The 19,101-nt window shown below is 40.8% G+C and overlaps 2 protein-coding genes across 5 annotated transcripts in view; one reads left to right on the top strand and one right to left on the bottom strand.

Annotated features, from left to right (window-relative positions):
* Positions 1-19,101, top strand: part of CHLSN (cholesin) — a 640,429-nt gene that overhangs the window by 228,065 nt on the left and 393,263 nt on the right. The gene's annotated exons all lie outside the window — the stretch shown is intronic.
* Positions 9,737-19,101, bottom strand: part of LOC141148923 (uncharacterized) — a 33,412-nt gene continuing 24,047 nt past the window's right edge. For all 4 annotated transcript variants that reach the window (XM_073636812.1, XM_073636810.1, XM_073636811.1 and 1 more), the window contains one exon: positions 9,737-14,414. In XM_073636812.1, the coding sequence (XP_073492913.1) occupies positions 13,394-14,380 (987 nt within the window). In that variant the 5' untranslated portion in view covers positions 14,381-14,414 and the 3' untranslated portion in view covers positions 9,737-13,393. The remainder of the gene's footprint in view (positions 14,415-19,101) is intronic.

A 19,101-nucleotide genomic window follows, 5' to 3' on the forward strand; every position in this document is an offset into this window, starting at 1 on the left:
ATTAGGCACCATGGCTTAAATATTGTGATTCGACTAGATTCAATTTGTAATAATAGCATACAGAAATAATTTTGCCATAAATGTATTCAAGAGGTGGAGAACACATCTTCAACCTCTGGTAGCCTTTGTTCTGCAGGCACAAGTTATTTGTTCACTGACACTGTCCCTCATTTGCATCTGTCCCCAGCTTTTATCTTCTTTTGGGACATTCTGTTTAGAAGATTGCTTGATCACTGTTTCCTATTTAGGTCTCTCTATCCTGTTTATCTTTTCTTCACATTGTGATCCCCACTGATTGCGCCAGCAGTTGCCAGTATAATATGAAGGAAGAGCAAGTATGCGCACTGTGGCATATGTAGTCTTCTTGCAAGGTAATATATACCGTATTTACTGGAGTATAAGCTGACTTTTTCAGCACATTTTTTATGCTGAAAAAGCCCCTCCTTGGCTTATACTCGAGTGAGGGTCTCAAGTGGGGGTGCAGCCTCACTGTGCCCATCTTCAGCCGTACCTTTGATAACTAAAACAGCGGGTGTCTCTCGCTGTGTCATGCAGTCTGTTTGGCGGCCGTCTACTGTAACAAAGCCCCGCCTCTTCCTCGCTTGTGATAGACGGAACACTGATTCAGTTTACCAGCATTGTATCAGTGTTCCGTCTATCACGGACGAGGAGGAGGCGGGGCTTTGTTATAATGGACTGCCCCCAAACAGACTGCATGACACAGCGGGAGACACCCGCTTATTAAAGGTGTGGCTGCAAATGGGCACAGTGAGGTTGCAGATGGGCACAGTGAGGTTGCAGATGGGCACAGTGAGGCTGCAGATGGGTACAGTGAGGTTGCAGATGGGCATTGTTTACCCAGTAGCTACTGCATATCCCACCCTAGGCTTATACTCGAGTCAATAAATTTTCCCAGTTTTTTGTGTTAAAATTAGGTGCCTCGGTTTATATTCAGGTTGGCTTATACACAAGTATATATCAAGATATTATACCAGATATTATCCCCTAGGGTCCACTGGTCCACCTGTAATGTTTCCTATTGAACCTAGACATATTTAAAGTATATCTAAATGCATAACCTTTTTTTGTTTTGTTTAGGATGGAGTGGAGATGGATTAGAACAGTATATTTCTCTTTCTTTTTCGCTGTTTACGTTTATCATCGAAAGTGAAAGTAAAAAAAAAAACCCTAATTTTGGATTGTCCCCAGAAAAGTAATAGAGCGGAAATCTGCCAATGGGGACACTAGTCCTGGTGACCTGGGAATTCCCTTAATTTGCAGGTATTTTATCTCACTTCCTGTTTTAGCTATGGGACAGGAAGTGAAAGTAAAAGTGACAGGGGTTAACCCTTCAATATTCTATCCAAAAAAGAAAAAAAAGTTTTGCCTATAGTTCTACTTTAACCACTTCCCTCCCAAGGTACGTCATATGACGTCATGGATTTTAAGTGGGGATATCTTCTGCAGGCATCATCCAGATATCATCTTTTTCAGCCAGCGATTCTGTGCACCGTAAGAACAGTCATAGCAGCGGCAGTTCAGCCTCTTGATTGTTCTAACCGGTGGAGGGAGGGAACCCCCCCCTCCTGCCACCCTCCAGTGTCCCCCTTCACTGCTGGAAGTTGAGCATAGAGATTTCTGGTGACCAGATGGTCCCCAGTGATCTCTATTACCCCCGGAGGCCCAGGTGTGATGTTATGACGTCACGTCCGGGCCGGCGGAAGTAAACAATGCCAGGAATGCGGCTGGAAAGGCCGAGACAGTTTGTTTTTATTTTTTTTATCTCAGCCTTTCCAGCCTGAAGGAGAGATGTGGGGTCTTATAGAACCCGCATCTCTCCATAAAGAGGACCTGTCACGCACTATTCCTATTACAAGGGATGTTTACATTCCTTGTAATAGGAATAAAAGTTATCAAAAAAAAAAATTAAAGAGAAAGTGTAAAAATTGAAAGTGCTCCCGGCCCCGCGTGCTCGCGCACAGAAGCGAACACATATGTAAGTCATGCCTACATATGTAAACAGTGTTCAGATCACACATGTGAGGTATCACCGCGTGCGTTAGAGCAAGAGCAACAATTCTAGCCCAAGACCTCCTCTGTAACTCTAAACCGGTAACCTGTAAAAAAATGTTGCCTATGGAGATTTTTAAGTACCAAAGTGTTCACAATTTCAAAGCGCATCATGTTAGGTATCTATTTACTTGGTGTAACATCATTTGTCACATATATAAAAAAATTGGGCTAACTTTACTGTTTTGTTTTTTTCTAATTCATGAAACAGTTTTTTCCCCCCAAAAAAACGCGTTTAAATAATCGCTGCACAAATACCTTGTGACATAAAAAGTTGCAACGACCGCCATTTTATTCCCTAGGGTCTCTGCTAAAAAAACATATATAATGTTTGGGGGTTCTGAGTAATTTTCTAGAAAGAAAAAAAATTATCATTTTTACATGTAGGAGCAAAGTGCCAGAATTGGCCCGGATGAGAAGTGGTTAAGATTTCATTTAAAAAAGCACTATGTTTTATTAAGTTTTCCTTGTTGCGCTTTTTTTTTTTTTTGAGCCGGGGTATGCCCAGAGGCTCTGTATCTGTACCTTTTCTTTTTCTTTTTTTTCTTTGCCTTTAAAAAACAATACAAAGAATAATAATAAAAAAAGCACTTGTTAACCTCAGTGGTGCTTGTTCTGATTATACCTTTGTCTTGTGTTGCAATAGGGTAGTTTGAAAGTAGTCCGAAAACTGATTTTATTAAACAAAATGGTATAATCATAGCCATGATTTTGCAAATAATTGTGATCCTGTCCATTTACAACTAAGCCTTGTATCCTAAGGCTTAAGCTGGCATTAGACGGATTAAATCCTGGTCAGTTCACCAGGGACCGGCCGCGATTTAATCCATCCCTGGGCAGGATTTTTTCATACGATTACTGCTGGCAACTCTAGCCGCCAGCAATAATTCTTGTGTTCTGCAGGCAGGGAATGCTCTCCACTCACAGAACACAATAGCGCTGTGGGTGGGATTCCCCCATCAATACAGTGAACCAAATGATTTTCTTTTCAGAAACCCTTGGTTGCAAGAAAGAAAATTGCACCATCAATGGCTTGCCTTTGTTCCCAACAGATGCCAAAGAAGGTGGTTGACATATAATCCTAACCCCAGCTATTCACTGCTTAGATGTTGGATCCATCAAGCTAAATAGTTCAATACACACAAGAAATGATTAACCACTTTCCGACCGCCGCACGGCGTTATATACGTCGACAAAATGGCAGCGGTGGGCAAATGGGCGTACCTGTACATCCTCTTTAAGTGGCGGGGCTAGCTGCGTACAGGGTGACCGTGCCCACGCGACCAGCGATTGTGTCACGGAGCCGCACAACGGGGAAGTGCCTGTGTAAACAAGGCATTTCCCCGTTCTGCCTTGTGGCATGACAGAGATCACTGCTCTCTGTCATCGGGAGCAGTGATCGCTGTCATGTGAGTTGAAGCCCATCCCCGCCGCAGTTAGAATCACACCCTAGGACACACTTAAACCCTTGATCGCCCCCTAGTGGTTAAACCCTTCACTGCCAGTGTCATTTACGCAGTAATCAGTGCATTTTTATAGCACTGATCGCTGTATAAATGACAATGGCCCCAAAATGGCGTCAAAAGTGTCCGATGTGTCCACCATAATGTCGCAGTCATGATAAAAAATGCAGATCACCCCCATTACTAGTAAAAAAAAAAAAAAAAAAAAATTATAATAAAAATGCCATAAAACTATCCCCCTATTTTGTAGACGCTATAACTTTTGCACAAACCAATCAATATACGCTTATTGCAATATTTTTTTTTTTTTTACCAAAAATATGTAAAAGAATACGTATCGGCCTAAACTGAGGAAAAAATGTGGGGTTTTTTTTATATATTTTTGGGGGATATTTATTATAGGAAAAAGTAAAAAATATTGCTTTTTTTCAAAATTGCCGCTCTTTTTTTAATAAAAATCACAGAGATGATCAAATACCATGAAAATAAATCTCTATTTGTGGGGCAAAAAGGATATCAGTTTTGTTTGGGTGCAACATCGCACGACGGCGCAATTGTCAGTTAAAGCGACGCAGTGCCGAATCGCAAAAAGTGCTCTGGTCAGGAAGGGGGTAAAATTTTCCGGGGCTGAAGCGGTTAAATTATTTTATTAACTTTCAAGGGATAGCCAGTAGAGGTTTAAAATACTAGAGAGGAATTGAAGCTCTTGCCAGAAATGGCAGGCACAGGTCAAAGGACTACGGACTGGCCAACAGTGTCACTTGTGGTCTTCCTGCAGATGATCTTTCCCTTAACATTCTTTCTTCTGCAGTGTGTCTGTGTAGAGGAGGCCATCTTGGTATCGGCAGGAGCCTCCAATAAGGACCACAGTGAGCAGCACAGTAGTGACATTGCTAAATTTCACCGAAAGGCTCTTAGAACTAGCAGTGAGACTCCATTCACTTCTAGGTGATTTGAATCACGGGCAGAATCGCGGCAAATCGCCAATAACCTAAGAGTCAGCAGAGCCTTAGATCACACAATGCAGATACACAGCTATGAGACTGTGAGCACAGAGGAGACTAGGAACTGCCTTGTTTTTTTCCCAGCAGAAATCCAGTACGGGGTAAGGGGTAGATTGTGGAGGATACTGTTTACTCACAATTATCATTTCTAACTGTTCCATATAACATAGTAAATGTTGGGTTTGTTGAACTGCTCCTCCTCCATTCACGAGAATAACATGCATTGTGGGTGAATAATATAACAAGTTTTGTGAATGATGGCAGAAGAAGACGGGCGAGGTGGCTCAACTTCTCAGGATCCGGTGGCTCTGAAAAAGACACTGAATGGAAGAATTTTACCAGAAGCAGGCAATGAGATGAACACCATTGCACTTACCTAATGTATTTAGTGCTGTATCATACACAAACACACACCTCAGCTTTAGAACTGCAGACAGACACAACATTCAGGTATAATTTGAAAAACTGCTTACTCATGTTATGATAGTAACTAGTCATTACACACAATGTATATAACTCACCTGTTAATTTTCCACAAAAGGCTGCGGTGAAGAACCTTTAGCTCAGGTACTGCTGTTGCTTATAAACATAAAGAAATTGTGTGCGCCTAACTTAAATTTAAGCAAATTAGTTCTGCTGTAATCAGTGGTGTCGCTAGGGGGGGTATGGTTCCCTGCCAGTGTGGTTATTACAGTTGCAATATAAATGTCTAAAAAGAGCGCTCAGAGCTTCAAGACTAAGCAGACAATGTCTATATAAAAGCAAGAGTCCAGTGATGGTGGTAGTGATAATAATGATAAATCTTCAACACTTAGGGCTGAAACTTACAGATAGAAGCAGTCTCTAAAAAACACAAGCAGAAAATTATTACAGTGATCATGTATATTATTAGCACTGATCACTGTATTGATATCACTGGTGATGTCAGTGGCAGGTAGTCAGTGCCCCCCCCTCCCCCCCAGCGTCAGTTAGGCCCCTTTTACAGTGCCAGACCAATTGGGTCAGCCTGTCAGTTTTTCAGGCCGACCCGATCAGACCATCCATCGCTCTTTATGGAGCAGCGGATGTCAACAGACGTGTTCGCTGGCATCCAATCCTGTCCACTAAAACCAGACAGATAGGGATCGGCTCTGCATGAGCGGAGCGGAAACTGAGGACCTGTCCTCCGTCTGCTCAGTATGGATCAGCAGACAGATTCCCTGCTGAGCATGAGGATCCGCTGCCAGAGTCTGCCCCATGTAAAAGGGGCGTAAGACCCCTTTCACACTGGGGCGGTTTGCAGGCGTTATTGCGCTAAAAAGCGCCTGCAAACCGCCCCTAAACAGCCTCCGCTGTTTGTTAGGTGTGAAAGCCCGCTGGCAGGAGGAGAAAAAATCTCCTGTCAGCCGCTTCTTTGGAGCGGTGAAGGAGTGGTGTATTCACCGCTCCTAAACCGCTCCTGCCCATTGAAATCAATGGGACAGCGCGGCTATACCGCGGTAATAGCGCGGCTATAGCCGCGCTATACGAGGGGTTTTAACCCTTTTTCGGCCGCCAGCGGGGGGTTAAAACCGCACCGCTAGCGGCCGAATACCGCTGTAAAACAGCGCTAAATATAGCGCTGTTTTACCGCCGACGCCCCCTACTGCCCCAGTGTGAAAGGGGCCTAAGTGTCAGATTGCTCGCTGCACTAGCACAGTTTCATTATAAGTTGCTGATCACCGCCATTAGTAGTGTAAAAATAAATGAAAATTCCAATATATATATCATAGCTTTTATATGCTAAAACTTTCAAGCAAACCAATTAATATACACTCGTTGGGTTTTTTTTTTACCAAAGATATGTAGCAGAATACATTTTGGCCTAAATTTATGAAGAAATTTTATTTTTATTTTTTTGGATAAGTTTTATAGGAGAATGTAAAAAATTGCCTTGCGTTTATATTGCAAGAAATAAAAAACTGAATAGTGATCAAATACCACCAAAAGAAAGCTCTATTTGTGTGAAAAAAATCATATACATTTTGTTTGGGTACAGCATTGCATGACCGTACAATTTCCAGTTAACCGACTGCCGACCAGTGCACGGCGATATACATTGACACAATGGCACGGCTGTGCAAATGGGTGTACAGGTACGTCCCCTTTAAGGCACGGAATTGTGGGCGCGCGCCCACCGCGTACTCCGTGACCGTGCCCGCAGATCCAGCGGACTCTATGTCCGCCGGTGTCCCTCGATCGTGTCACGGAGCGGCAGAACGGGGAGATGCCTATGTAAACAAGACATTTCCCCGTTCTGCCTAGTGACAGGACAGAGATCTACTGCTCCCTGTCATCGGGAGCAGTGATCGCTGTCATGTCAGTGGTCCCCTCCACAGTTCGACTCATTCCCTAGGGCACACTTAACCCCTTGATCACCCCCTAGTGTTTAACCCCTTCCCTGCCAATGTCATTTACACAGTAATCATTTTTGTAGCACTGATCGCTGTATAAATTACAATGGTCCCAAAATAGTCACAATAAAAATTGCAGATCGCCGCCATTATTAATAATAAAAAAAAAATTATAATTAAAATGCCATAAATCTATCCCCTGTTTTGTAGACGCTATAAATTTAGTGCAAACCAATCAATATATGCTTATTGCGATTTTTTTTTTTTTACCAAAAATATGTAGAAGAATAAATATCGGCCTAAACTGAGAAATAAATTTGTTTTATATATATTTTTGGGGATATTCATTATAGCAAAAAGTAAAAAATATTGCTTTTTTTTCAAAATTGTCACTCTTTTTTTGTTTATAGCGCAAAAAATAAAAACCACAGAGGTGATCAAATACCATTAACCACTTGACAACTGGGCACTTAAACCCCCTTCCTAACCAGACCAATTTTCAGCTTTTGGTACTCTCACATTTTGAATGACAATTACTCAGTCATGCAACACTGTATCTATATGAAATTTTTGTCCTTTTTTTCACACAAATGGAGCTTTCTTTTGGTGGTATTTAATCACCGCTGGGTTCTTTATTTTTTGCGCCGTAAAAGAAAAAAGACCGAAAAATCTGTAAAAAAATAAATTTTTCTTCATTTCTGTTATAATGTTTTGCAAATTAGTAATTTTTCTTCATATATTTTGGCCAAAAATGTATACTGCTACATATCTTTGGTAAAATTAACCCAAATCGGTGGATATTATTTGGTCTTTGTGAAAGTTATAGAGTCCAAAAGCTATGGTGCCAATATCTGAAAATTGATCACACCTGAAGAACTGACGGCCTATCTAATTTCTTGAGACCCTAACATTCCAGAAAAGTACAAATACCCCCCAAATGACCCCTTTTTGGAAAGAAGACATTCCAAGGTATTTAGAAAGATGCATGGTGAGTTTTTTGAAGTTGTCATTTTTTTCCCACAATTCTTTGCAAAATCAAGGTTTTTTTTTTTACTTTTTTTTTTTCCCACAAAATTGTCATATTAGCAGGTTATTTCTCACACACCGCATATGCATACCACAAATTACACCCCAAAACACATTCTGCTATTACTCCCGAGTACGGTGATACCACATGTGTGAGACTTTTACACAGCGTGGCCACATACAGAGGCCCAACATGCAGGGGAGCACCTTCAGGCGTTCTGGAGTACCCAGGCCAATTCTGACATTTCTCTCCTACATGTAAAAATCATCATTTATTAGCTAGAAAATTACATAGAACCCCAAAACATTATATATGTTTTTTTAGCAAAGACCCTAGAGAATACAATGGCGGTCGTTGCAACTTTTTATCTCGCACGGTATTTGCGCAGCAATTTTTTAACGCGTTTTTTTTTGGAAAAAAAACCTGTTTTGTACTTTACAAAAACCAAAACAGTAAAGTTAGCCTAATGTTTTTGCATACTGTGAAAGATGAAGTTACGCCGAGTAAATAGATACCCAACATGTCACCTTTGAAAATTGCACGTGCTTGTGGAATGGCGCCAAACTTTGCTATTCAAAAATCCCCATAGGCGACGCTTTAAAATTTTTTACTGGTTACATGTTTTGAGTTACAGAGGAGGTCTAGGGCCAGAATTATTGCTCTCGCTCTACCGATCGCAGCGATACCTCACATTTGACGGCGCGATCACATGGTAAACGGCCGCGATCAGCGGCCATTTACCGGGATCCGTCACGGATGTGTTCGGGTGCGCGCCCCAGGGGGCGCGCGAGAGGGGAATTCTGGGAGGACGTCATAGTACGTCCTCCCAGAGTTATCCAACCGCCCTGCAGCCGTCATTCGGCTATCGGCCGGTTGGTAAGTGGTTAAAAGTAAGCTCTATTTGCGGGAAAAAAGGGACATCAATCTTGTTTGGGTGCAATGTCGCACGACCACACAATTGTCAGTTAAAGCAACGCAGTGCCGTATCGCAAAAAGTGCTCTGGTCAGGAAGGGGGTAAATTCTTCCGGGGCTGAAGTGGTTAAAATAGCACAGTGCTAAATACCAAAGAAATGGCCTGGTCATGAAGGGGGTAAAATCTTCCGGGGCTCAAGTGGTTAATCCATGGTTTCTATTTGTGCAATAAATACTAATGTATGCTTTAGTGCCGTACAGCAAACACTGATTCATTCCCATTACCCCTAAAGTTGAATATCGGCTAAGGATATACAGTACCTCAGCAAGCCGCTGCTTTTGTTACAAAAAATAAATAAATACAATTTTTGTTACGGCCCCAAAATTGTCTTTCTTACTCTCATTGGCCACTATCTTCAGTGCAGCTCTGTGTATTGCGGAGGCACTGATGGTGAAGTGGAAGTGAGGGCATCTGCCAATTGTATCTGGGCAGGTGGCACACCTCCTCACAGGTATTCTAGCACTCTATTGTGTCTCTTTAGAAGAGGTGCAGAAAGATAGAGCAGCTAATCTAAAGACAATGTTTGTCTTTAGATCAGCTGTGCTTACAATAACTCGTTATTGCGTTTTTTCATGTTCAGAAATGTAGTAACTGGGTAGACAATGGCATATTACCACCCAGCTATATATGTACATACTGGTTATATACACTTGAACAAACCTAGGGCCTAAATCATTTCTAGATTATGACCTCCTTTTGCTGTGTTCCATTACATCAAACCCTGTTTTTCTCCTGCCAAAATGACAGAGCACCATTTTATTTGTTGAAGCTATCAGCCAGCAGTACCTAGGGATGTTTGGAGAACACACAATGCTTATTGACTCAGTATGCTTGTCTTTTATTAGCACAGTAACATTTCAAGTGTGTATTTTTTGGAAGAAACATTCATACTAAAATAAAAAAATACATATACATCAATATATTATAGATGCTTGTCACATCATTAATTATATATAATACCACTGCTTAGAAAACTTAGGACTGGAGGAATGCAAATCACACACATATACCCAAAGGCAATGTGTGTTAGTTAATACTTACATTTTAAATAATAATACTGTATGCTGTATACATATACACTGGTGCCATTGATGGATGAATCTTCATTAGGATGTTTCCTGGAGCAGATCGTTAAGGAACCTACCACTGCTAATTTGTTTTTAAAAGGGCAGACTCTGTGGCTGTTATTCTAATCCTTACTTCACCATCAATTGAGGCAGTGACCTGAAACATGTTTTCACAACCTAATTCACACCAATAAACATTAATGGCATTTTGCGTGCTCCAGGATAGCAGTCCACTATGAACTAAAATGACAACGCTATCCAATGCACTTTTTAAACAGAGTCACTTGTGATAGTTCCAGTATTTCAGATTTCCCACGTTTCCATTAATTGTAAAAATACCAGGGCTGATTTATTTAATGGGAACCAGTAAAATCTCAGACCACCTGTGCTCAGAACATGTAGATGAAATTATTTACATACATATTCTTAACAAGCAGTAAAGGGCTTTAAAAAGCACCATCCCTGACCTTTCTAGCTGCTTGTACTGTGAAGTAATTCATTCTCAAAGATTACAACAAAAATGCTAAAGTCTAGTTTCAATGTGTTTCACGTCTGTTTGTTTACATTAGGCTGCCAAGAGTCTGTAGTAATAGAAAGTAAGCCAAGCCATACACGGTGCAAAGAAATTTGCATGATTCCCCCATCAACACAGACAGTGCTGACAGGGGAATCCCTCCTGCTGAGCAATTGTTTGGGGTGGGGGGGTTGGCGTTAGCGGGTGGGGAAGCCGCCCCGCCAGGAGAGGACAGTGTTTATCGCTAATGGCGATAGCAGCCGCCAGCGATAATCACAAGAGAATCCGGCAGGCTTGTTGTACACAAGTTGATCGATCAATCGATCAACTTGGTACATTCAGCCTGCCCATTAACGGTTCAGGACTTGGTCGGTTCCTGCTGAACCAGCCGAGATTCGAACCGTGTATGGCCAACCTAACAGTTAAAAAGCTATTTATTGCCTGTAGCTACGGAGGTGAGTTAGGGCTTATTCTAAAGTACTTTTGAAGCTTTTGTGGAATATGTTGATATTTTAAAGTGCATATTCTGTGCACAGTTTCATTTTAACTTCATTTCAACAATAGTGTACCTCTCAGGAAATGGGGTAAGCTGGTACTCACTTGCGCTGGGCCCATGTCTGAGCTAAGTTAGAATGTAAAGCCCCCATGAAGGCTGTCTTCTGGATGAGCGTAAAGCTAATAAATGACACTTGGTCTGGGCGGTTGGATATAGGTAATTTACCTCCCTGAAATTTACCCTGAGCATTACTCTGGTTGGGAATTTAACAAACTGTAAATTCCGATTGTTACTCGGGGTAAGAATTTTAAAATTTTTAAATTCCTGGCTTGAGTTAGGCCTAATGCACACTGGACATTATAAAAACACCAGTCGCATTAGCTGTAGAAAGCTAATGCCACATAGACCATCCTCCACACCACCATCGATGTCATCCCTTCAAGCCTTGCTTTCAAATCGCTCTACTGCAGGGTAGTCTTCCTGGTCACGATTGCAGACTGACATCGGTGAGAGCCGGCGGTGCGGAGGGCGGTCTATGTGGACAGCTTTACCCTGGATACCTGCATACTTAGTTGTGCCTGTTTTAATCATCGACCTGTGAGTTGCTAAATGTTGTACCTTCATTAAATGTAACCATATTGCTAAACTTAAAGATGCCTCTCTTCTCTTTTATACTCTGTTGTGACGTGACGCTACTTGTATATAAAGACATTGCTTGTTTAGCAAGTCAGAATTTATTAAAAAAAATGTTGCTCGTCTTGTAAAACACTCACAGACAAAGTGTAGCTCCTGCTGGATTTTGCTTCTAATCCCCTTGTGGAGGCTGCCATTTGTGGATAGACATTTTATGGTTACACAACCTATCACATTGCTGTGATCTTTGTATATGGACTATAGATGGAAAGACTTACAAATAAATGGTTGTGGAACGAATCATCTGAGTTTCCATTATTTCTTATGGGGAAATTCGCTGTCATATACGAGTGCTTTGGATTACAAGCATGGTTCCAGAACTAATTATGTTTGCAATCTAAGGTTTTACTATAAAAGCCTGTGTGTGTAGGGACACATAGGAGAACATGCTTGGGAATTTACTGGCTGTAGAAAAAAATGCCTGATACCCAAAACAGCAGCTGTAAAAATGCCCAGTGTGCATGAGTTGTGATTCTGCTCTGAGCATTTCTGGAATTGCTGCTGTCAAATTCTGGCAGCCAGGAACATAAATATATTAAGTACTGTCAGTGTTCAATTTGTATGGAAGCAGTGCAGAGGTGATACTGTAGCGGGTTATTCTACCTTTTATTACATTCAGCCTCCTGCAAATCTCCAAATTTCTTCCTGTTTTGCTATTTTGATCTTATTTTCTGTTAGAGGTTGCCTGTGTTTGTTCTCTATGGTCACACAGTGTGTAGGAATGTAGCCCCCATCTCTTGTCAGATGAGGTTTGGAAGCTCATGGAGGACTTACAAGGAGGCAGGAAAACTCAGTAAGACACAATTTCATGAACAATAGATAACAGGGCCATTAAATATTGGATGTGTATGGATTATTTTTGAAGAATAGGAATATTGTTTGTCGTTTAGGTTCACAAAATAGATAGTAATTCTTGTACATGCAAAGTTTATAGCTCGACCATGGCCAAAACTCTTGTTTAAGGTTACTATATTGGCACAAAGGGTTTGAAACTCTTTTGGTATTATTGCTGCCTTGGCAGTATAAACCTAAAAGAGGTGCATTTCACTTTGAAACAAAATGTTATTTTATCACTGTAAGTCAGGGGTCTCAAAGTACCAGCCTGCAGCAGTTACAATTGGCCCGCAGGACTGGTCCACCAGGATACTGATACATTTCCTGGTAAGCCGCACAGGTATAACTTATGTAACAGCCGCAGCGGCCGCCTGCTTACGATGTTTTTTTTTCTCTTCCTGGTGGACTTGGAGAAAGTCGGGGCTAGCTGACATCAGTGACGTCACGTGACGTCCACCGCTGTTGCTTCCTGGAGTTGTAGTCCATGGCTGCGCGCTCAAGTTCCCTGCACCCAGTGGGTGGAATCTGGAGAGCAGCAAGTGCAGCCAGCTCCAGCAGCGAGTGCAGCCTCTCCCTGGAAACTCAGCACTATTCAAATTTGTATTGGGGTTTTTGAAGAGAAGGGCTTGTCAGGTATTGCTATAAACCTGGGTGAATAGATTTGTTTTGAGTCTGTTTTTAAAAACTTCCAGAGAGGGTGCTTTCCGGGCAGTTGATGGTCGTGAGCTCCATACTGTAGGTGCTTCATTGCAGAATGCATAAAGCAGACCCAGCAGATTTTAGGGTGGCTCTAGGCATTTGTAATTTCCCATTCTCTGAGGAGTGGTGTGAGCTATGGAAAATCTGTTGTCTGTGAAGTAGTTTGTTCAAGAAAATCAGCTAGATAACACTGTTCGATGTTTCTGTTCTACACATCTTCCTGAAGAACTGCAAGGATTTCTTGACTCCATCCCAACATGGTTTGTGCAAGGTCATTGTACAGATGAGTCTTATACAGCTACCACTAAATACTACCAGCTCTGCAATGTTCATGACTAGCTCCTCTCTAAGAGACAAATAGAATCCAAAAATCTTTAATCTCATTCTCCTAAGGAGCATAATATTGTAGAAAAGCCGGCATGCAAACATAATGGCTATACCAAGTAGAACAACCATAGAACCGTGGAGCTTTTCTTTCCTTGTGACTTGATCTTGTCTTTGCACCTGAACAACCAGAAGAACAGAGAGAACTAAGATGATGAGTGATGGCACACAGAATCCAATGGAGAATTTAACTAGGTCATACTTTGGACTGGCATTTAAAGGATCCAGCTGGCAGTGTGTTACGTTCTGAAGATTACTGTATGTTTCCAAGAGTGACACAGTTGCTAGAGACATTGTTATAGAGAATATTAAAGTCAGAGATAAACATCCCAACCAATTAGTAATGACGTTTATCATTCGAGATCCAGCAGCAGATGTGTCTACAAGCAACATGAGAAGCATCACTAGTAGCAGGTACTGAGAAAAGAAATAGCTTATGTTGAAGAATAAACACAGCACCCCACAGCTCATGTTTGATATTTCCAAATAGTCTGGTCTTACTGAAGAAGTAAAAGAATACAGGATAATTGTGATGTCTGTAATTGCTAAACATAAAAGATAGAAGTCCAGATTTTCCATTGTTTGATGCTTTATCTTGTTCTTGATTAAAACGACAAGACTGAAGATACCAGCGAGTAAGCCAAGTGGAACTAGTATGCCAAGGTAGCTGTGCATGACTCTGGAGATGATGTTCTGAGAACTGATTATATCTTCTATGGCTATATAAGGGTTGCCCAGGGTCTGGCTGGGGTAATACAACTCAGACATGTTTGGGTGTCCCATAATTTAGATCGTCAGATCTTCTCCAATTGTATAGCTGCAAAATAGAGAAATAAACAAGTATAAATTGACATATTAGAATGTTTGCTTTTGTTTTACAGAACAATATAGTATTTTGTGGGCAGCACCCACAAGATCTGATAGTATTGTACCCGCCATCATTTAAAAATTGAAGCAAACATCTTCTAAAGCTGGCCATACGCTAGTAGGATTTTGTTAATTTTAAGTTTGATTTTCTAATCATTAGTGGGATCAAAGCTATGCTTGTTTTAACTGAAATAATGAGAAAATTCAAAGGAGCATGTTCGAAATTTTTTCTCATTTTTTACATCATTTTTCTAACAGTATATGTAGTTTTCATTCAGGAAAGTCCATTTGTTCCAGAATCAAATGCAAACAAAATGTTGAAGTATTTTCATACAGCATTCAATGAGTTGTCAAATGTAGTGAGAAAGTTTATACAAATGTTCATACAAAAATCTGCTAGTAATGATATTCTCCTGCACATTGGTGTAATGGTGCAAATTAGAAGAGAGTATAACAGTCACATTATGCTGCACAGTCTTGCTGCCCTTGGGTTGTCCTCAGAACAATGTAGAAAATAAAAACAGAGATCACACTGAGCTAGTGCATTAAACAACATAAGTTTATTAAAAATGATTAAAATAAAATAAAACTACTCACAAATGTAGGTAGTAAGCTTGTACATCAAGCCACTACAAGTGGCTGCAAACTCCCAACTTTGCCAAAACTTCTAGCTCAAGGAGGACCTCACCAGGATCCCTGCCGGCTGACACTTCTTCATCAGAGCTTCATTGAGCTAAGGGTTTTGGCAAAGTTGGGAGTTTGCAGCCACTTGCAGTGGCTTGATGTGCGAGCTTACTACTACCTACACTTGTGAGTAGTTTTATTTTAAATGTATGTTGGATAATGCACTAGGCCAATGCAAACCATGTTTTTATTTTCTCCAGAAATTGCTAGTGTATGGCCAGCTTTAAACAAACTTGTTCCTTCGTCAGCAGTGTTGTGAAAAAGAGAGAAAAAAACAAGGTTCTTGTTGGCATTTTTTAAAATACTTGGAATTGTACAGTCAACAATTAAAACATGGTTTTACCTTATTTTTATTTAACACACTAATGGCACTGGTTTTATTATACATATGAGAGGAAGTTCGAGTTGCCTTTGCCATTTGTGATGGAAACATTTTACCAACATAACTAAAACATTTTCAATATAACTACTGCAAATTCCAGTAGGGAGCTAAAGATGCTGCCAGAGTTAAAGGCTCTTGGGAATTCTTTGACAAATATATGCACAATACACTGCAGAAAGGGAAAGCTGAAAGCTCAGCTAATGTCCTAGTGGCGGATATGAAGTATGGGTATTTTCAATAGTGAGGGCACTGTGGTAATAACAAGTCAGCATCGAATCCTTTCACACTTTATTCAAAAGCTAAAAAAAAAAAAAAAGCTAATTTATAATGGGTAATTGATTCCTAATTTATGTTGTCCTTTCACACTAATCTGTACGTTCTTGCCAAATTTGTTCTAAAGAATTGTATTGACTTGTGTTATGCTGTTGGTTAAAAACCTTTTTTTAAGCCATATTACTTAGTTCATTTTGCTGCTGATCTCAGAAGCCATTAATGGCTTTTTATCATCTTCTAAAAGTACTATATCTGGTGCGATGCGCATTTGTTGTATTATATCTCAAAGCAGTCATTTCTATCCATCTTCACCCTCAAGGTTCAAATGGCAGTCCAATATTATTTAATGTGTCTCAATAGATATGTTCGAGAGGTAATGTAAATGCCTCTTGGGAACTTCCTTTTTGACACTTCGTAAATGTTAGAATGGCCAAGTCTGACCAATATGGTGCCACATATGACACCAAATTTAAAATAATTAGTAACTTCAAATTATACAACAAAAAGACACCAATACACAGTAAGGTTAAGTACACAGACCAGGGTATGGGGAGCTCATATCTTCCCCTGTGTGACAGTGCTCAGGCCTCAGTGGCCAATCAATATTCTCTCCCTGTCTAAGAACTGACTCTAGAATTTAAACAGGGATGCTGCAGTAGGTAGGCAGCAAGGGTGGGTGAGTAAGTATACATACCTAGAAGCGAGCTGTATGCAGACATTGTCACTTTGCCTTGAATAGGAAAAGTGACAATGTCTCTTTTAGAGTTAATTAAAAATTTAAAAATGATTAAATGCACATGTATGCAAGTAAAAAAAAAGTGCATTTAGTATTTTTTTTCTCAGGAGCCTGTAGAGCATTGCACCTGCTATCAGCAGATCGCTGGTGCAATATCAGGCTCCTGCAGTCACTTCCTACAGCTTTCTGCCCCTACCTCTGTAAGGGTGTTCTGTTTGAAAGCTGTAGGAAGTGTCAGTGAACAATGAGAGCGCTTACCAGTTCCCTTGCAGTTCATTGAGAACTACAAGTCATCTACCGCGGTGACAGATGGGACTTGTAGTTAATTTATTTCCACATTTCTGTGAATGATGTGTGACTGTGTGGGCGGAGCTGTAACATGTTACTAAAACGTAACTTAAGCCTAGTACACACGAGCCGAATGTCGGGTGTTATTGGCCGGCTCAATAGAAACTGGCCGACATTTGACCTGTGTGTACTGCAGTCAGTCTGACAGAAGCCGGCCGTTCGGCATGACCGTAAAGGTCTGCTGATCGGCTCCCGATCAGTGCGCTCAGCCAATGGATGTCCCCCTGTCAGAACACTATAGAACAGCAGGGGAGATCGCTGTACTAATGTTGGATAGTTGGCACAGCAGCTCCTCGTGAGCTGTCCCTGCTGAGTTGAATGAAAAAAAAAACTTCTAGTGTGTACTAGGCTTAAAGGGTAACGCCACTTTAGAAAGAAAAAAAAAATTGCAAATAAAGAAAAAATAATATAGCGTATATAATTTTGACACAAGTCATATTGTAATTGAATTTTATTAAAAATTACCTTTCCTTTTCAATCTGTAGCTCTGTAATTTTCTGAAAATGCAATGTAATATGGCAACCTGGAGGTGTTCTGTACACAAAATGTGTACAGAACGCCTCCCAGAAACATTATTTCCTGCTTGTGTGATTGGCTCACCAACTTTCCTAGAAGTCTGCACTAAGATACAAGTCAGATTTCAGGCATCCTCTGTAACAAAAAATTTCATTTTTGGTGAGATACTTGCAATAGGAAATCACGTCTAAAGGGATGCAGGCCAAGCAGCTTTCCTCATTAGAGCCCTGCAGGTGCAGAACTTATTGATAATTATGAAACCACTTTCATAAGACTCACTCAGAACATGAACACAGACAAACACACAGGGATTTCTTCAGAATAACAAAAGGTAGGAATCTGCAACAAAATTTGTTAAAATCCTTGCAATGTGCATAGATCACCCAGGGGAGAATGTTTTTTTGTCAACAAAAGTGAAGTTATGCCGCGTACACACGATCGGAATTTGTCCGAAAAAACGTGGAGGGTTTTTCAGACAGAATTCCGCTCAAGCTTACCTTGCATACACACGGTCACACAAAAGTTCTCTGAACTTTCGACCGTCAAGATCGTGGTGACGTACAACTCTACTACGAGCCGAGAAAATGAACTTCAATGCTTCCGAGCATGCGTCGAATTGTTTCTGAGCATGCGTGATTTTTTTGCGTGTCCAAATTGCATACAGACGAACGCATTTTCGGATAGGAACTTTTTCCGACCGAAAAATTGAGAGCCTGATCTTTTGGAATTCCGCCAGCAAAAGTCCGATGGAGCATACACATGGTCGCATTTTCCGACCAAAAGCTCTCATCAGTCTTTTGCTGGCCGAATTTCCGATCGTGTGTACGCGGCATTACACTTTGTCTTTAAGTTAGGAGCAAGAAATTGTTAAGTGCTAGGAACAGGTAACAAGTAAGAGAGCCATGCACCCAACTATAATGCTTCTAACAAGCACTCTGTCAGCAATTTACATTTGCTCTGGCACCAAAAACCACATATTTATATATCTGTAGCCAAGTTTTTGGCTACTAAACATAACCCACCATCAAACAATATAAGAAACTAATGTTTGTACAATTTTATACACTCACTGATTACCAGTATCAGTGTTATCAAAAATGTTAACATGGTGGAGTTGCACTTTAATTAACTAGTAAACCTACAATAAAAAATGACTTTATAGCAAATAACTTTATTCTTACTTTACAGTACACAGGATTAAACTACCGGGTTATACTGCCACCTTTCGGTGATTTGAATATTAGCAAAGAAAGTTGTAAGGACAACCTAGTATAACCCCTTTCATTCCATGCATGTCTTATGTCTCCCATTACATGTAGGGATAGTTCCCTCAGGTGATGGACTTCTATTCTCTGCTTTAAGAAAAGCAAACCACTTTTTTTTTTTCTTTTTGGTTCATTTTCCATCAGGAAAGCTTTCTAGATTGGTCCAGGTCTTACCTGGACCAAGCAGGAAAGAAGATACAGAGCTGCCTTGTAATAGTGCTTTGGGCACTTGATCTTGTGTGGGCTTTCATATTGACACGTGGTGAATTGCATTGAGTTAGCTGCGGGATGCTGTTCAGGTCCTGGACCGTGTTCCTTCTGCGGTGCAGCCCTGTCTCAGAAGACCCCCTAGAGGGTATGCCCACCAGGAGGTCAAAGACTTGGATGGGGCTTAGTCCATAACATCTTTGTCTGCTGGGTGATCTGTGCGAAG

The sequence above is a fragment of the Aquarana catesbeiana genome, linkage group LG06, assembly GCF_042186555.1.
Source record: "Aquarana catesbeiana isolate 2022-GZ linkage group LG06, ASM4218655v1, whole genome shotgun sequence".
Lineage (NCBI taxonomy): Eukaryota > Metazoa > Chordata > Amphibia > Anura > Ranidae > Aquarana > Aquarana catesbeiana.